This window comes from Pristis pectinata, chromosome 12, assembly GCF_009764475.1.
Source record: "Pristis pectinata isolate sPriPec2 chromosome 12, sPriPec2.1.pri, whole genome shotgun sequence".
In the NCBI taxonomy this organism is placed as follows: domain Eukaryota; kingdom Metazoa; phylum Chordata; class Chondrichthyes; order Rhinopristiformes; family Pristidae; genus Pristis; species Pristis pectinata.
The window spans coordinates 11908445-11924127 of NC_067416.1; the positions used below are offsets into that span (position 1 = coordinate 11908445).

The window sequence follows — 15683 nt, forward strand, 5'->3', positions numbered from 1 at the left end:
TTTAACATAAAATTATATATAATTTCACATTTTTGTTCGGCTTCTTCCCATTTATGCTCAAGAACAGATGGCTGCCAATCAATTTTAGAAAAAAAATTATGTCCCTTGGCTGCTCGAGATCTGCCCATCTTGACTGTCCTCTATGCCTCAACTGAAAACTTATCACAAGATTACAATGGCAAAGTCCTTTGATGCACCAATATAAAGTACTTGTAGAGATCACAATAGAACCCCAATCCCAATTTCTGTGGCAGGATTCCTTGCTTAACCGCAGAAAATAACCAAAGCAACCATTTTAATTTGCTTGTTTCACATAAATCCACCAGAGATCTTACATCAGTTTAAGAATATCTCTGATGTGACACTAAAGTATAACCATTAACATGACATGCTAGTGTCTGTACCCATTCCATCAAATCATCCGTGCATTATGATGGCAGAAACAAAGGATCTAAAGGGCAAATGCACTTCATTTCAAGTTGTTTTCCCCTTTCATAGTAAGCAACAACAGCTGAAAATCTTAATATTTGTTTAATTTAGTCATTATGATCATATCTGAGATAAGGATTCACTTCTTTTGTTCTATGAAGAGGTTGATGGGAGTTTCCTTGTGCAGCCCTCTGCATTTGGGGTACAACTCTGAACTGATCTAAGAACAGACATGCTTCAGAAAACAGAGCATCAGCTGAATATTCCACAGCCCCAGCTGAGTTGGAGGTAAATATGCATGAATTTTCGATCTGGAGTTTGTTTTGTCTTGTCACTGTCCCCATTACTTATGTGGTAATGTTGACAAGTTTGTTGCAGTTGATGAATAAAAATCAGACATTGTAAACAGGGGTAATGGCGGGAGAGAGAGGCCAACGTAGTATGTTGGGTTCTGTACCGTTTGTAAATTTTCCAAACAGTAATATTTAGCTCTCCATACCTGTTGCTGTTTAAAACATTCTCAATCACATTCCTTGGAAACATATCACGATGCACATCTCTTTCCTGAATAAACAAGACGTAGCAGAGACGTCGCGCCAACCAGCCTCGGTATCTAATCAATAAATAAATATGGAGTAAACACTGAACAATGTAACCACTGCCTCAACCCAGCAGATAATTAATGCACTTGCTCACTGATAACATGTAACATTTCTTCCTGTTGGCTTTTAAGGGTTCAGTTTTAAAAATGATTTTAATAAAAGTATAAGTAACAAAAATTCTGCTGGGCCATAATTTAAAAAATATTTTTCACGTTGCACGCTGTAAAATCCCTAAGTGCCGTTGGGAACAAGTACACAACAGCTGTCTGTTGTAATTCAAGTTACTTTCTTCCCATTACTGGTTGTTTTTCTGCTTTCTTTAGCTCTCACAGCACTACGCACCATTTCCCATTCAAGGATGCAAATCGGATAGGCAACCTGTTTTCAGGAAGTGATAACATCACTTCCAGCTAACAAGGAGTAACTACCATTCCAACTGATGCACCTAGTCTATAAGAAACAGCTGAACGTCTCACTGGGTGCCATTGACGAGCTGGTCTAATGGAAAAACCTCAGATGTTAACCACTGTACTAACTTGTAAAATTCCAACAATTTTAGCACAAATTAGTAAAGATCTGTATCTTAGGTCATTACTGTGGAGATCACATTTCTCTTAAAATGTTGTCATTGCTTTGACAATTTAGACTCGACAAAGACTTGGTGGTAGAAGAAAGTCAACCCATTTTCAAACTTCTCCAGCAAACAAGTTGGGACCTGCTTATCAATTCAAGAAAACCTGATGCAATTTTCTTGCACAGTTTAATATGGGTGTTAGCTCAACTGACTTCAAATTTTAGAAACCCAAATATTTATCTTTCTGTGTTATACATGCCCACTGCTGCATTTTTTTCGGACCAGGAACAAAATATAAAATCTCCTTTAAGTTAATCAGAAGACTTTTCTCCGTAAGGGGTGTTATCTTATTGAGTTCAATGATCTATTATTATACACCATATATGATAACATTGAAAAGACATCAGGATGAACTTAACTATGTTCACACAATCAAACATGTGCTGTTTCTGATGACGTGTATAAATAGAATGAGGCAAAATTATGCTGGATCAGTCACACAACCAAATTATCCTAAATTATATCAATATGCTTGATAAACACCAATTTATTAAACAGAGAAAATTCAGATCATACCTGGTGTGGGTTTCATTAATATAAATAACATTCCGTAGTCCTTGGGAAGGGATGCTGGTATTGAAAAGTTTATCCTAGGTAGCAAGAGGACAAAACACTGAAGTCACATTTATTGTGTGTGTGCGCAAGGTGCATAAGCAAAAGTAATTAATTTCAATCAAAAGTATTTCTGTAGCCACAGCTTGAACACTCTGAATAGTCCATTAACACACATTGATATGATTAAGATATGGTACACAAGTCTTTCACTACTGATTTGAGTTAGAATCCAGACCAGATCTTTGGGATAACTTTCTCCTCTTTGCTGTCTGAATGAGTTCCAAGTGAAATGAACATGGCCACTCTTCAATTTTCAACAATTCAGTATTATATTGGCAACTTCAATCTGAAAGGGTAACAACAAAACTAGCTGGTGTATCCAATAAAGAGATAATATTCCTCAGTAACAATCAAACAAACTTTCATTCACAGTGCTATGATAAACTATCAAACTTGAGTGATAAATGTACTAGTGGCTCTATAATGGAGTTAGTTTCATAGATTAGGGAGGCAAAGATTAACCAGTGCTTCTACAGGTGAATGCTATCCACCAAAATCTACTTCAAATGCAAGTGTGCACATCAAACTAGGGCAGAATTAGGCTCAACAATGATATTCCTTTCATTGAACAGCCTGCTAAGACTATCTGGGTGTCAGCCTACACATGTTCTATCCAGTATTGCTCAATTTATCTTCCCTTCTCAATGACTAATGTAGCCTTGGCAATATTCTAACCTGTAGCCCTGAACTTCTCATAACTTTCTGAATTAGAGGGGATAAAAGATCACATGTTTGCAAAGGATTGAAATGGTCATCATTCAGGCAACGTCCCAGAAGCAAAGAATCAATGTCTGCATGGGAAAAGGAGGGGAAAAAAAAAACAAAATGACAAGGAAAAGATGTGTAGGTGAGGCAATATGGGCAATTTTACTCTGCATTTACCCTATCCTGTACTTGTCCTACACTCTGGCAGTGGGTAAATGTGGAACTTATTCCATTTGTTGGCTCAGGCATTACTTACTTCGACAAGCACAAAGTCTGCAGGATGATGTAATACAGTAAAATTCCCACAATCCGCTATCCCATCGTTCAGAAATCCTGATGGTTCGGCATCTGACTCACTGGTCCCTGGTTCCTGTGCTCTTTTTAAACTCACCAGGACTCTAGTTCCCATGCTGCTTTTAAATTCACTGGAAATTTTATTATACTGCTATAAAATATTTGTACAACTATTGCACAACTTTTAAAAAAAACAAATTAAAAGTGTGTTGGAGTATTAATAGGAGGAATATCCAATAGCCTGAGAAATCTGTCAGTCTGACATCAAAGTCCTAAGGGTGCTGGGTTATTGGAGCTTTACTGTATAGAATAAACCTGTAACTTTCTCCTTCTGCTCTTTATAATGAAGTTACTTCAAAATTACCACTTAAAAGTAGTCACAAGAAAAATATTAAACTAAATACATTCATCTATAAAATTACTCTATCCCCTTAAGATAAGAAAATACCAAAAAAAAACCAGATAATTAGCGAAAGTTACCTCATCCATTTGCCAAAAATTCAGTGGCACTTCTTACACAGTCTCCTCTCACTTTTCACCCTCTTCATTCTAATTCAATCTCCTACCTTCTCAGTGAAGCTAAATGATATTTTTTTGCATTAGAATTAAGTCAAGACTTCTTTGGAAGGAAATCTAAAGAAGCACTGACGTGCTGTGTGTCAGCCTGCAAAACATGTTCGAGCAGTTTATTTTCCCTTCTCTATGACTCCTGCAACCTTGGCAATGTTCTAATCTGTAGCCCTGAACTTCTTATAACTTTCTGAATTAGAGGGAGAAAAAGAAAATCACATGTATGCAAAGGATTTCATTTTATATTCCTACTTAATTCTTAGTGTTATCATTATGCTCCTCTCTGAACCATATCCCATACTCAAAAGGTAGAATTCTTACTTCTACGACACTAGGAACCAAGCTTGAGAAAATGTGTAACAAAAATCAGACAAGTTCATGTTCTAATTTTCCAGAATTTGGCTCCCCAGTTAAAGCAAGCTGATTAAATCAATGCACATAATGGATTAATTCTGCTTCAATGGTCAAAAAATGCTTTCTGGCGAGTCATTTCAAGTGAATGCCAATGCCAAATTAATGGAGCTAAGCAGCCAATATATTAACTACTTAACTGTAATACAATTCACACATGGTAAAGACGCAAAGGTATTTTATCACTGCAGTTTGCCTAATACGGCACTACAATTACCCTGCTTAATGGAGAGCACACATGGCAGCACCGTCCAACAAACGGCCGCTTTCTGCTCAGAATTGACTCCTTTCCGGTAGCAGCTGCAGACTGAAACACACCAGAACTAGAAGAGTATTCTACCTATAAAATATTACAACAGAATAAGAAAGGCATGAGAGGAATTCTGATGAATAATGCAACTGAAATTAAAATGCCCTCAAGGACTTAAAAATGTATTGTAAGTGCCAACGTTTCAGACACACCTGATTTTTTTTTAAAAAAAGGAAAGCCAACACAGGTACAATTTTAGTCAATGTATTCCCCCATAACTGTTTGAAACATACAAACATATTAGAAGAATGCTCCCCACCACACCACCCCCCCCCCCCCCCAATCTCTGCCCAACAACAGATTTTTACTACCACTGAAATGGACTTTGATAGAACCTTATTACCTCTAAACTACCTTGCTGTCTCAGTATTAGAGCAGGGTAGACACCTAGCTAATAAAATTCAAACAAGGTATCCTGGGTAAGAAAAAATTTATTTAACATGACTGGAACACACTGCCAGCAGAGGTGGTGGAGGCTGATACATCAGGGACATTTAAGAGACTCTTAGGTAAGCACATGAATGATAGAAAAATGGAGGGCTATGTGGGAAGCAAGTGTTAGATAGATCTCAGAGCAAGATAAAATGTCAGTACATCATGGGCTGAAAGGCCTGCACTGTACTGTAATGTTCTATCACAATTCATTATTATTAAAGTCACATCTGTACTGGGGCCCTATGGCTTGGGATAGTGAAAAATCAGCTCAAATTATCCTGTGTCAGATCCTCCCCAGGTTACAAACGCCCAACCTGTACAATCCGTGCATATGAATGAGTGTTTGGGAGACCAGTGGGATGGATTTGCCAGCTGCTGCAGGGCTGCAGTTCCAACTTGCGAACTGTTTGGGTTAACAACAGTTCTACAGCAACAGAACCCTGTCATAACCTGGGGAGGACCCATTTACCAGTCTGGTGACAAAATCAAGGCCCCAAGCAATTAGAGAAATGTCTTCTGAACCAAGGGTTCCTTTAGCCAGCAGTGACAGGGAATATGCCCAAGTATACTATTTTTATGTAAAATGTGTAGTAGTACCAAGAACAAACAATTGTTTTTGTAGGCTTCAAAGAATATTTCAAAGGAGTGGAGGTAGAGGCTGTGAAGTTCTGAGAGGGAATTCTAGACCTGAAGCGCCTTGGCAGCTGAAAACAGTTGCAACTGATACAGCAAGAATGATCAAGGTGTCAGAATGAGATGAGCAAAGTTTTCTCAGGAGTTAAGAGGACTGGAGAAGGTCAGAGAAATAGGGAGGGGCAAAAACAAAGATTCGAATTTTAAAACCAACACAGTGCTTATCTGAGCCAGTGCATGACAGCCAATACATGAGTGATGAACTGGCAGGATTTAGTATCATAAAGGAAATGGTAGCAGAGTTTTAAATGACCTCAGGTTTACAAAGTATAAAGAAGGAGGCCAACCAGGACTGCACTGCAATCGTCAAGTCTAGAAGTAAAAATGGCATGGTACAGGGTTTTAAGTGCAGACAAGCTGAGGCATGACTGAGGTTGCTCAATGTTATAGAGGAGGAAATTGGTGGACTTGGAGATGGTACAACCACCTTGGGGCAAAGGTGCTGAACAACATGGTTCTATTTTAATCAGTTACCAGGAAGAGAGATGAAGTTGTTAGATAGGAGACAAAGTTGAAGAAGCTGGTTAACAATGATGGCTTTGCACTTCCCTATAATTAACTAAATGGAAATTTCTGTTCACCCAGTACTGGATGCTGGATGAACAGTCTGACCAGGTAGAGATAGTAGAGAGTTCAACAGGGATGGTGTTGAGGTAAAGCAAGGTCAGTACAGCATGTGTGGACACCAATGACATGTCTTTGGATGACCTTGCCAGTGGATAGCATGTAGCTGAGAAATCGGAGGAGCCAAGGAAAGATCACTAGGGAACTCCAGAGGTCTCAGTGCAACACAAGAACAGAAGTTAGGACTGGTGATTCTCCTAGATATTCAGCTGAACAACAGTAGTGAGGCACAGGAGGAGGATAGTGTGGTCAACTCTGTCAAAGGCTGTCTGCAGATTAAGAACAGAGAAGGATAGATACCTTTGTCGCAATCAAACAATATGTCACTAATGACATCAGAACTGCTTCAGTATTGTGGGAGGGATGGAAACCTGATTGGTGGGATTCAAACAAGGAGTCCTGGGAAGATGAGAACCATTTTACCACATAACTATCACAAAGTTTATGTTGTAAAATGAAAATGTATTCCAGATTTTAAACAATGTGAGGAAGAGGGAAAAATAATTACACGAAACACGTTTGCCTTTCTAGAGCCTCCTAAATAAAGTTTTCTTCTTTTGCAAATTCCAACATACTTTAAATTGCATACATTTGTATTGAAAACAGACAACTTAATAGAATAACTGTAAATTGGTTTTACATTTGGAAGTTTGCTTACCAGCTCATCGCTGGAAATCTTCATTCCATTGCCAGCCTGTGCTCGAGAGTTTGACAAATAGGCATTGTCAATCACTGAAGTTATCAGCACTGCATCAGCCATGCCCCCCGTTTACTCGAGTACTGCAAATAAAAAGTAAAATACACCTTTTAAAAACAGGTAAATCTTCAGCAATAAAAGTATTAAAAAAAAAATTAACCTAACTTCCATATATTTGCGTATAACTGATTCCTTAATTCCTGAAGGACAGCAACTTTAGCTCAGTGAAGGCACGTTACCGCCAAGGCTGCAGATTCAAGCCCCACTCTGGAGCCTGACACTGCAGTGCAGTAGTGTGGGAGTGCTGCACGGAGCAGTAACATCTTTGCTTAGTCGAGAGGATGTATAAAATTTTTCAAGGACAAACAGAGGAGCTCACATGTTGTGGACTACATTTAATCCTCAACCAACAACAGTAAAACAAATAATCTGGTTACTGAGCTCACATAAATTTGGAGTCACAGGATTATACATATGGAAAAAGGCTCCTTGGCCCAAGTCTACTTGGACCACCAAGCACCCATTTACACCAATCCCATTTTATTCTCCCCAGTAATATCAAGTAATTTGCAAAACTAAACTGATTAAAACTAAAGATAACACATCTCAGAATTATTGTCAGGCGTACAATGGAATACTTTTCACATGCCTGGTTGAGTATTGCTTCAAATCATTTCAGAATTTCAAACCATTCAGAACATTGCAGATCATTTGATCAACACGCCATTCAGCACCAGAGCAGTCATTCCCTCTTTCATTTAGCCACACTGTGCATCATCTATTTAATGTACAAGAACTCAACGTTTCCTTTAACAGAACATTCAAAGACCTCAACTTTTACCACCTGGGACAAGGGCATCAAGTGCAACGGGAACACTGACATTTCCCAAGTTCACATCTCGTTCCCACTTGACAATACATTGTTCTTCTTTCTGTGTCACTAGGTTAAAATCATGGAACTTCCTACCTGACAACACTGTGGGAGTGGCTTTACCATTGACCAACCGAGTTCAAAAAGCTGTCTCTCAACCATCTTAAGAGGAACAGATATTAAATCTGGCTTTGCTAGTCAAGACCATATCAAATAAATGAATACAAGGACAGCTTTCTCCTTCAGGAAAGGGAAGAGGAAAATTGTTTCTCAACAATAAAAAAGCCCGAATTCCGTAGTGCATTGAGGATATTTTCTGTCAGCATTAAATAAATTCAATGCACTCGCACTCCGTGAGACATTTATCCAAAACAAGCAAATGAATCCTAAATACAGTCCGCTAACATCGATTTAATATTTTGTTTGTGGGCCTATCAATTCAACATATACAGTAACAAACCTTCTTATCAAAATGTTACTTGAAACACAGCTGGAATTTTTATTTTGCAAAAACTCCTGTGCAGTGTACAGCTAAACCATGGAAGCCAGAAATCCCAGGTTCAACAGTTCTGCCTTGACGTCAGTTGAGCTGGCAATAACTTGCAATGTCCCTGACTGATGCAAATTAACTTAGCAAAATCAAAAAAGCAATTCAAAATCACCTTTATCTGCATGACTTGGGATTGTGCTGATGGATAAGTAATATAGTTTGATCATTAAATACGGTATTAAGTGAGTCTTGCATTACCACAGATGATAGTCCCAATTTAGTGGCAGGGAAGCGGAAAATGGAGTAGAGACAGCTTTGTGGTCAGGAAACCAGAAAAAACAGGTTTCTCATTGGGCCTGCTGAATTTAAGCTCAATACTCAAAAGGTGAAAGGGAGCAATCTTGTGCTTACCAAACCCAAAACAATGGGTTTCCCTCAGGACTTGCTTGATTTAATAGCAGGAGCAGGTACAGGTTTCTCATTGGGCCTGCTGAATTTAAGCTCAATACTCAAAAGGTGAAAGGGAGCAATCTTGTGCTTACCAAACCCAAAACAATGGGCTTCCCTCAGGACTTGCTTGATTTAATAGCAGGAGCAGGTTACCATTGATCTGGTTGCAGCCAACCAGATTGAGAGAATATATCTTCAACACCAAGCTGCATCCAGGAGGTGGAGAGGAGGAAGGGACAGGATTGGGGTTGAGAGAAGAGAGATCAGCAATGAAGGGGAGACACTGAAAGGGTAGGGGCAAGGAGGAAAGAGACAGAGAAGAATGTGGGAGGGGTTGTTGGGGGAATTGGGAAGAGAGTCCGTCTGGTGACACACAGGAGAAGGATAGATGCGTATTCATTCATGGGACGGAAGGGTAAGCAAAACAAATAAATTGTATCCAGCAGGTAGGTGAAGCAGCACTTGCTTCTCGAAACCAGTACATCTCATTATTCTTTAGCTCCAAGCCAGAGCCCAAGGGACACTGAGCCAAGGTTGAGTTTAACATGGTGATTAATTCTGAGGCATACAGCCTCATCATATTTACAAGACCAACACGCCTTTGTAGAAGGACTAGATTCCCTGCACACACCTCCCCAGCTTGGTTAATACCAAAACGAGCAGGTTGAAGACATCTTCACATTCTTGTCAGTCCAAATGGACATTTTTTTTCAGGAATTAAAATTCGCTCTTTCTAATCAAATGACAACACGAAGCCACTTTCGCTTGACACAAATTTCCAATGACATTAGAGCTATTCCTTGATTTTAAATATTGATATGTTTACCAGCAATGAAACAAGTGAAATCAGGAAGGCTGGGCAAAATTTGCTATATGAGATTTGATACAATGCAGATAAGGTGGTGCGCTATTTGTAATAGTGAAGAATAGCTTTGCAAATTAGACATATAATTATATTTGAAGAGCAGGAAAATCATCTGGTACTTTATCAATACGATTGACACAGTTTTAACATGATTCATCTCTTTTACAGTTTGTGGGACATTGATATCGCAAAGAATTTGTTGTGTTATTTTTACTTACCGATGAACGGCACTTCATTGGCTATGAATTGTTTTAGAATATCGAGGATGGCAAAGGCAATATATGAATAGATATATTTTCTTAATGTCATTTTTATCAACTCAGCCAGCCCTGAGAAAATATATTCCAAGAACACAAATGTTGGGGCAAGTATCCTGCAATTCCTCAGAAATTATTTGGAATCTGACAACTTAAAAGGTCAACAGTACATGATTAAAAATAAACTTGTTATTGGAGAATGTAACTGAAACAAAATTTGCAGCCTCTGGAAATTAGACACAACAGAATATAATGTAAGCTTTAGGCAAGGCCATTATTTACAAACATAATGCTAAAAGAATTAGTGAGTGGGAAACAGATGACCGCACAGAGGGTGTTGGCAGTTTTATAACAATGGAGTAAACACCCAGTCATCTGCATTCAAAGTATCCTCAGTGGAAAGTCTGGTGTTCTCTGGTCAAGATCATGAGCCTAATCCAAAGTTTAATGCATACTTAGCAAAAGGAATCACAGATTTGTTCGAAAAATACTACTTTTAAGACGAGCTCTTCCAATATTTCAACAGATCATGTCTGATCGTTACTGAACAAAATTATCTCAAAAATGCAAGAGCAGACTTTCATTCTCCTTGACTAAACATAAATACACTGGGTATACACTAATAATTACTAATGTGTGCTTGCTGTTGAAAATGTATGGGTATGGATGACAGTAGAAGACAAAATTTGGATCATTTTATACATCCTTAGTGTTTAGACATGAGTGAAGAGGGTCACCCGTCCACGTACAGAAGATTATTGGTATCAACCCATGGAACCATACCCAACACAAGGAGACATACCCAGCCAACTACACTACAGCTGATCTGTATCAGCTGAATGAAACAAAGACTGTAATAATTATTCACTGCACACCAACTATTCTTCCGGTGAGGTTGGTGCAGTCTTCTACTGGGAGGTTGGCCCTAGGAAGCACAAGGCCTCTCCCAGTGTAGGTGACCAGCTGCACACACAGATTGGTTTGAACAGCAGGAAAGGCCTTGCCCGCCCACCTGCTCATCTCCCAGCACAAGACCTTCCACCATCCACGCAGGTTCAAAGCTGCCACTGAAACAGAACATTTGTAAATGCTTTTGGCATTCAAAAACACCCATGAACTATGAAAATGTAAATTACAATTAATAGTAACCACCAAAACACTGTCACATTGAAAAACAATAATATAGTTTTAAATAAAATGAATTAAATTAAACATTATTCTCTTGGCAGCTGTTTCTTCCCATTGATTCCAATGGCATTGCTATATTAGCACAGGCTCAGTAGGGTGATTTCCCAGCTGGAGAAGTAAGAAGTCATTGGATTTCATGAAGAGCCTGCTGATGGAGTAAAGGTTGGGTAGCCAGCAGAACAGGCAGCAACACTTAAGGTGATGCTGCCGGCTGAAGCTGAACTAAAGCTGGACTCCAGGACATCTCTGGAGAAATGCAGGTAAACCTGACAGAAACACTGCTGCCTTGGTGAAAGAACTGCCACAACAAATCACTTCCTAGTGCTTTATCAGTTCCTGCAGTTTCTCAAAGCATTTCACAGCCCATGAGTTACATCTGAAGTGTTGTGTTGGCAAACAAAGCAAGTTAATTAAGATAAAATATCTTTATTAGTCACATGTGCATCGAAACACACAGTGAAATCTTTTTGTGTAGTGTTCTGGGGGCAGCCTGCAAGTGTCGCCACGCTTCCGGTGCCAACACAGCATGCCTACAACTTCCTAACTCGTATGTCTTTGCAATGTGGGAGGAAACCAGAGCACCCGGAGGAAACCCACGCAGATACGGGGAGAACGTACAAACTCCTTACAGACAGTGGCCAGATTTGATATTACAAAGAATAATATCAAACAAAACAGATGGTAGATGGAGAATCTCCTACCGCACTGTCATGGAATTAATAAGGCAGTCAGAGAAAGATCTTTGAAGTTTTTTTTGGAGGGGTCAAGGTTCTGTGGAGAGCGAATTTACAGCAGAAGTTAATTCCTTCAGCAGAGGGAAACTTCCATCTTAAAACTGCTTCTGTTCATTGTCCAGTTTTGAATTACTAAAAAGAACAAATTTAGAAAAGGCATTCTCAAAAGTTTTACAACAATGAATTGTTTTGCAAAACACTTATTGCAGCGAGTTCTTCCTCTAAATCTTGGACTCCATTCCAGACATACCCAACATCGGTGAACACACACAATTATCTAATTACATTTATGTAGGTAGGGCCACACCCTTATGACAAAGATAATTCCTTAAAATACATAATATTTACTCTTCAAAATACAAAGGCTCATTTTGATCTCTATTTGCAGAACAATGACACCACCATTTGAGATATGGAGTCTGATGAGGAAAATTTTCAACAAATTTAATAGATTTGTAGTTAAACAGCAGAACCCTTTGAAATGAAATCTTGCCTCCTGTCAGAATGTGTCACTACTTGCAGCCAGCTATACAATTTGGCAAAATAAAGCACCACTCTATTTGGTGCTTCATTTGATTTGAAACTTGATAAAGCCCAATTCATATGTAAAAAACTCTCCTTCAAAGAGGAAGTGGCACTCTCTACACTTTCAGGGAGTGACCCAGCCTGGATTATAGCCTCAATGCCTCCTGAAGTAGCTATTAATACTTTTTAAGGTAGGCTGACGTTATGCAATTACTTGATGATACAACTGGGGACATACTGTTTCAACTCGTTTATGTTGCAGGTTAAATTTCACTTTAGGAACACTGCCATGATCTCAGAGGGGGTGGACTAGGACAACTCCACGATTGAGGAAACTGAGTTACGTGCAGAGATTGATAAACTGGGATTGTTTTCCTTGAAGCAGAGAAAGTTCAGGAAGGTTCATAGATGCATTCAGAATTATGAGAAATTTTGGCAGAACAATTAGGGAGGATCTGTTTTCACTGAGAAGTGGGTTGGTAATTAGAAATCATAGATTTAAAATAATTGGTAAAAGAACCTGACCTTTTTCCCCTCGTTAAGGATTACAATGATCTGCAATATGCTACCTGAAAGGAAGGTGGAATCAGATTCAACAGGAACTTTTAAAAGACAATTGATCATATATTAAAAGACCAATTTGCAGAGTGATGGGGAAATAATAGAGCGTGTAACTCAATTGCTTAGCTGTAAGCCCTGGCAGGAATACGACAATTTCAAAGGCATCCCTCTTTCCTGTGAGGATCTTTGATCCTCTATACTTTGCCCTTTACCTTGAATTCTCTGCATTTTTCTAGCCTTCCGTAATGGCTGGATATGGAGAGAATTAGTGACACCAGCAAGTGAATATCAAGTCTGCAAATGGGCCAAATGCAGCACTCTCCTGATGTCAAAAAAATTAGATTAGACTTGGACACAGCATCAGAAACTAGAACTGATAAGCGAGTCAAAGTGAGCTAAATGAGGCAGGGCAAGCACAAGCAGGAATTTTATGACTTAATACTACGAGTTCCAGGCTTTCTATCAGCTGTGTAACCATGTTCTCTGCTATAAAACTTGGATAATGGACATTGTTTGGAGGTGCTCAGATTTCAAAGACCACAGCAGAACTACTTCTAAGCCAAGTTCTATCTTTAGAACAGTTTCCACTCCCACTTTTGACCAAAGGTTCCTTCCTCAACTTGCTGTCTTCTTTAAAATTGTTCACGTTAGTATCCAAACAAGATTGTACCTACAAACTGATCGACTCTTCCAAACTGAAGTCCAGAACGTATAGAAACCACTCCCCACAACAATCTCCTGGTCTACCTCATCATTTTAACACTGGTTAAAAAATGCAGCTTCATTTAACATTTAACAGATTAGAAACTGTGTTACTCATTTTTCATCCGATAAGCATTTTGCTTATAAGCACTGCAAGGACATTCCAGTGGTATTTTTCAGCCAATGCATACTGCATGCCAACTACAAAGAAAGAAAAGAAATACATTTAAATACTCGTTTACAGATTTCCCAAAAATGTGACAGCTTTTAACCCCTTCAGCATTGCTCACTTGCTTCTTCTTAGGCAGTCCTTCACAATCAGGGGTGATAGATTTCCACTCTGGTTTTGTGGCTTGAGGTGACTGATCAGGCCAATGTGGGAACCACAAACTGTGGTGGAAGAGGAGAGACCTGATGGAGCAGGCAGGTGTGTAGTTTATGACAAAATGTGCTCCTTCCACTATTTGCACTGGGTTTCAACGTGCACCTGTTGCAAGTTCTTGCTGTTCTCAATATCATTGTGAATTACTACAACCACTATTATTCCACTGGGTCCACAACTTAACTCAATATATAACTCAATATTAAGAGCAATAGAGTAGACAGCCAGCACCTCTTTCCCGGGGCACCAATACTCAATACAAGAGGGCATGGCTTTAAAGTAATGGATGGGAAGTTCAAGGGAGATATCAGAGGAAGGTTTTTTTACCCAGAGTAGTTGGGGCATGGAATGTGCAGCCTGGGGCGGTGGTGGAGGCAGGTACATTGGTCAAATTCAAGAGATTGCTAGATATGCATATGGAGGAATTTAAAATAGAGGGATATGGGGGAGGTAGAGGTTAGATAGTCTTAGGTGAGGTTTAAAGGTCGGCACAACATTGTGGGCCGAAGGGCCTGTATTGAGCTGTACTGTTCTATGATAACTGTACATTGCTATAAACAATCATACAAGAGCACATATTATACAAATAGATGTCAAATAGATGCAAAATCTAATTCAGGAATGCCAATAGCCCAAGAGACACAGGACAGGGAACCAATGACCTTGGACTCACCAAACACAATTTTGATCATGCAAAGCAATGATCTGCTTCATTTTTTCTTGTCATCTTTTACTTAGAGCCTACATTTTCAAACAGAGCCTGGAAAATTGAAGTGTTGGGGATGGGTTGGTTGGGAGCTGCAATTATAAAAGCAAGCTGTTTTATTCATTGCTTATAATTAAGGTGGGGGGGGTGGGGTTACAAAAAAATTCTCTGATGTGGCAACAAAAAGAGTTTGGTAATCTGACTTGCAGCACAGTGAAGAGGTTATCTTAACTGTGTGCCATAGAGCGTCATAGACAAGATAACTTATGTGATGGTATTAGTGATGTATGTGACATAAAAAATGCATCACAAGTTTATCTGGTCTTATTTCTAATGTTACCAGATTAACCTTCGGGCCTTGACCTCAATAGCTTAGAATTAACCAGAGGACAATTGACTCTGATGTACATGCCACATTACAAATAGACAGTGGATTCCAAGACTTAAGTGTTTGAAATTATTCAGGTACAGAACAAATTATCAATAAAGAGAATGGAATAGTAAGTTGAGAAAGAAGTAAAATCATGCATCTTTCTTAGAGTATCACTAAGCATTGAAGGCTATGGACCAAGTGCTGGTAAATGAAATTAGTATAGATGGTCAAGTGGACACAGTGGGCTGTTTCTGTGTGATATGACTCTACATTTTGAATGAAATAGAGATTACGTCAGTGGAATAAACTTACTCCCTTCATATCAGTTCTGGTAAAAGGAAATTAACCCAAAATGTTAAACTGCTTCACTCCCCACAGACACTGCTGAGCATTTTCATCATATTGTTTTTATGTCAAGCAGCGCCCACAGTATTTTGGTTTTGTAAAGTTATTCTGAACTTTGGAGAAACGTTACTTTTTCACATTTAATTTTTAATTTAGTATCAACATTAAAAATCATATAGTAATGGATTAACAATAAAAGTTGATCAAAGGAGAGC

At 38.9% G+C, this 15683-nt stretch overlaps 1 protein-coding gene across 8 annotated transcripts in view; it reads right to left on the reverse strand.

The window, feature by feature from the left end:
* The window catches only part of gpam (glycerol-3-phosphate acyltransferase, mitochondrial), a 60742-nt gene that overhangs the window by 25407 nt on the left and 19652 nt on the right, over positions 1 to 15683 (reverse strand). For 7 of the 8 annotated variants that reach the window (XM_052027417.1, XM_052027420.1, XM_052027421.1 and 4 more), the window contains 4 exons: positions 6981 to 7102; positions 4478 to 4600; positions 2182 to 2255; positions 929 to 1042 (listed from right to left, as the gene is read on the reverse strand). In XM_052027417.1, coding sequence (XP_051883377.1) covers positions 929 to 1042; positions 2182 to 2255; positions 4478 to 4600; positions 6981 to 7082 — 413 coding nt within the window. In that variant the 5' untranslated portion in view covers positions 7083 to 7102. The remainder of the gene's footprint in view (positions 1 to 928; positions 1043 to 2181; positions 2256 to 4477; positions 4601 to 6980; positions 7103 to 15683) is intronic. The other variant, XM_052027425.1, reaches the window with a different exon arrangement.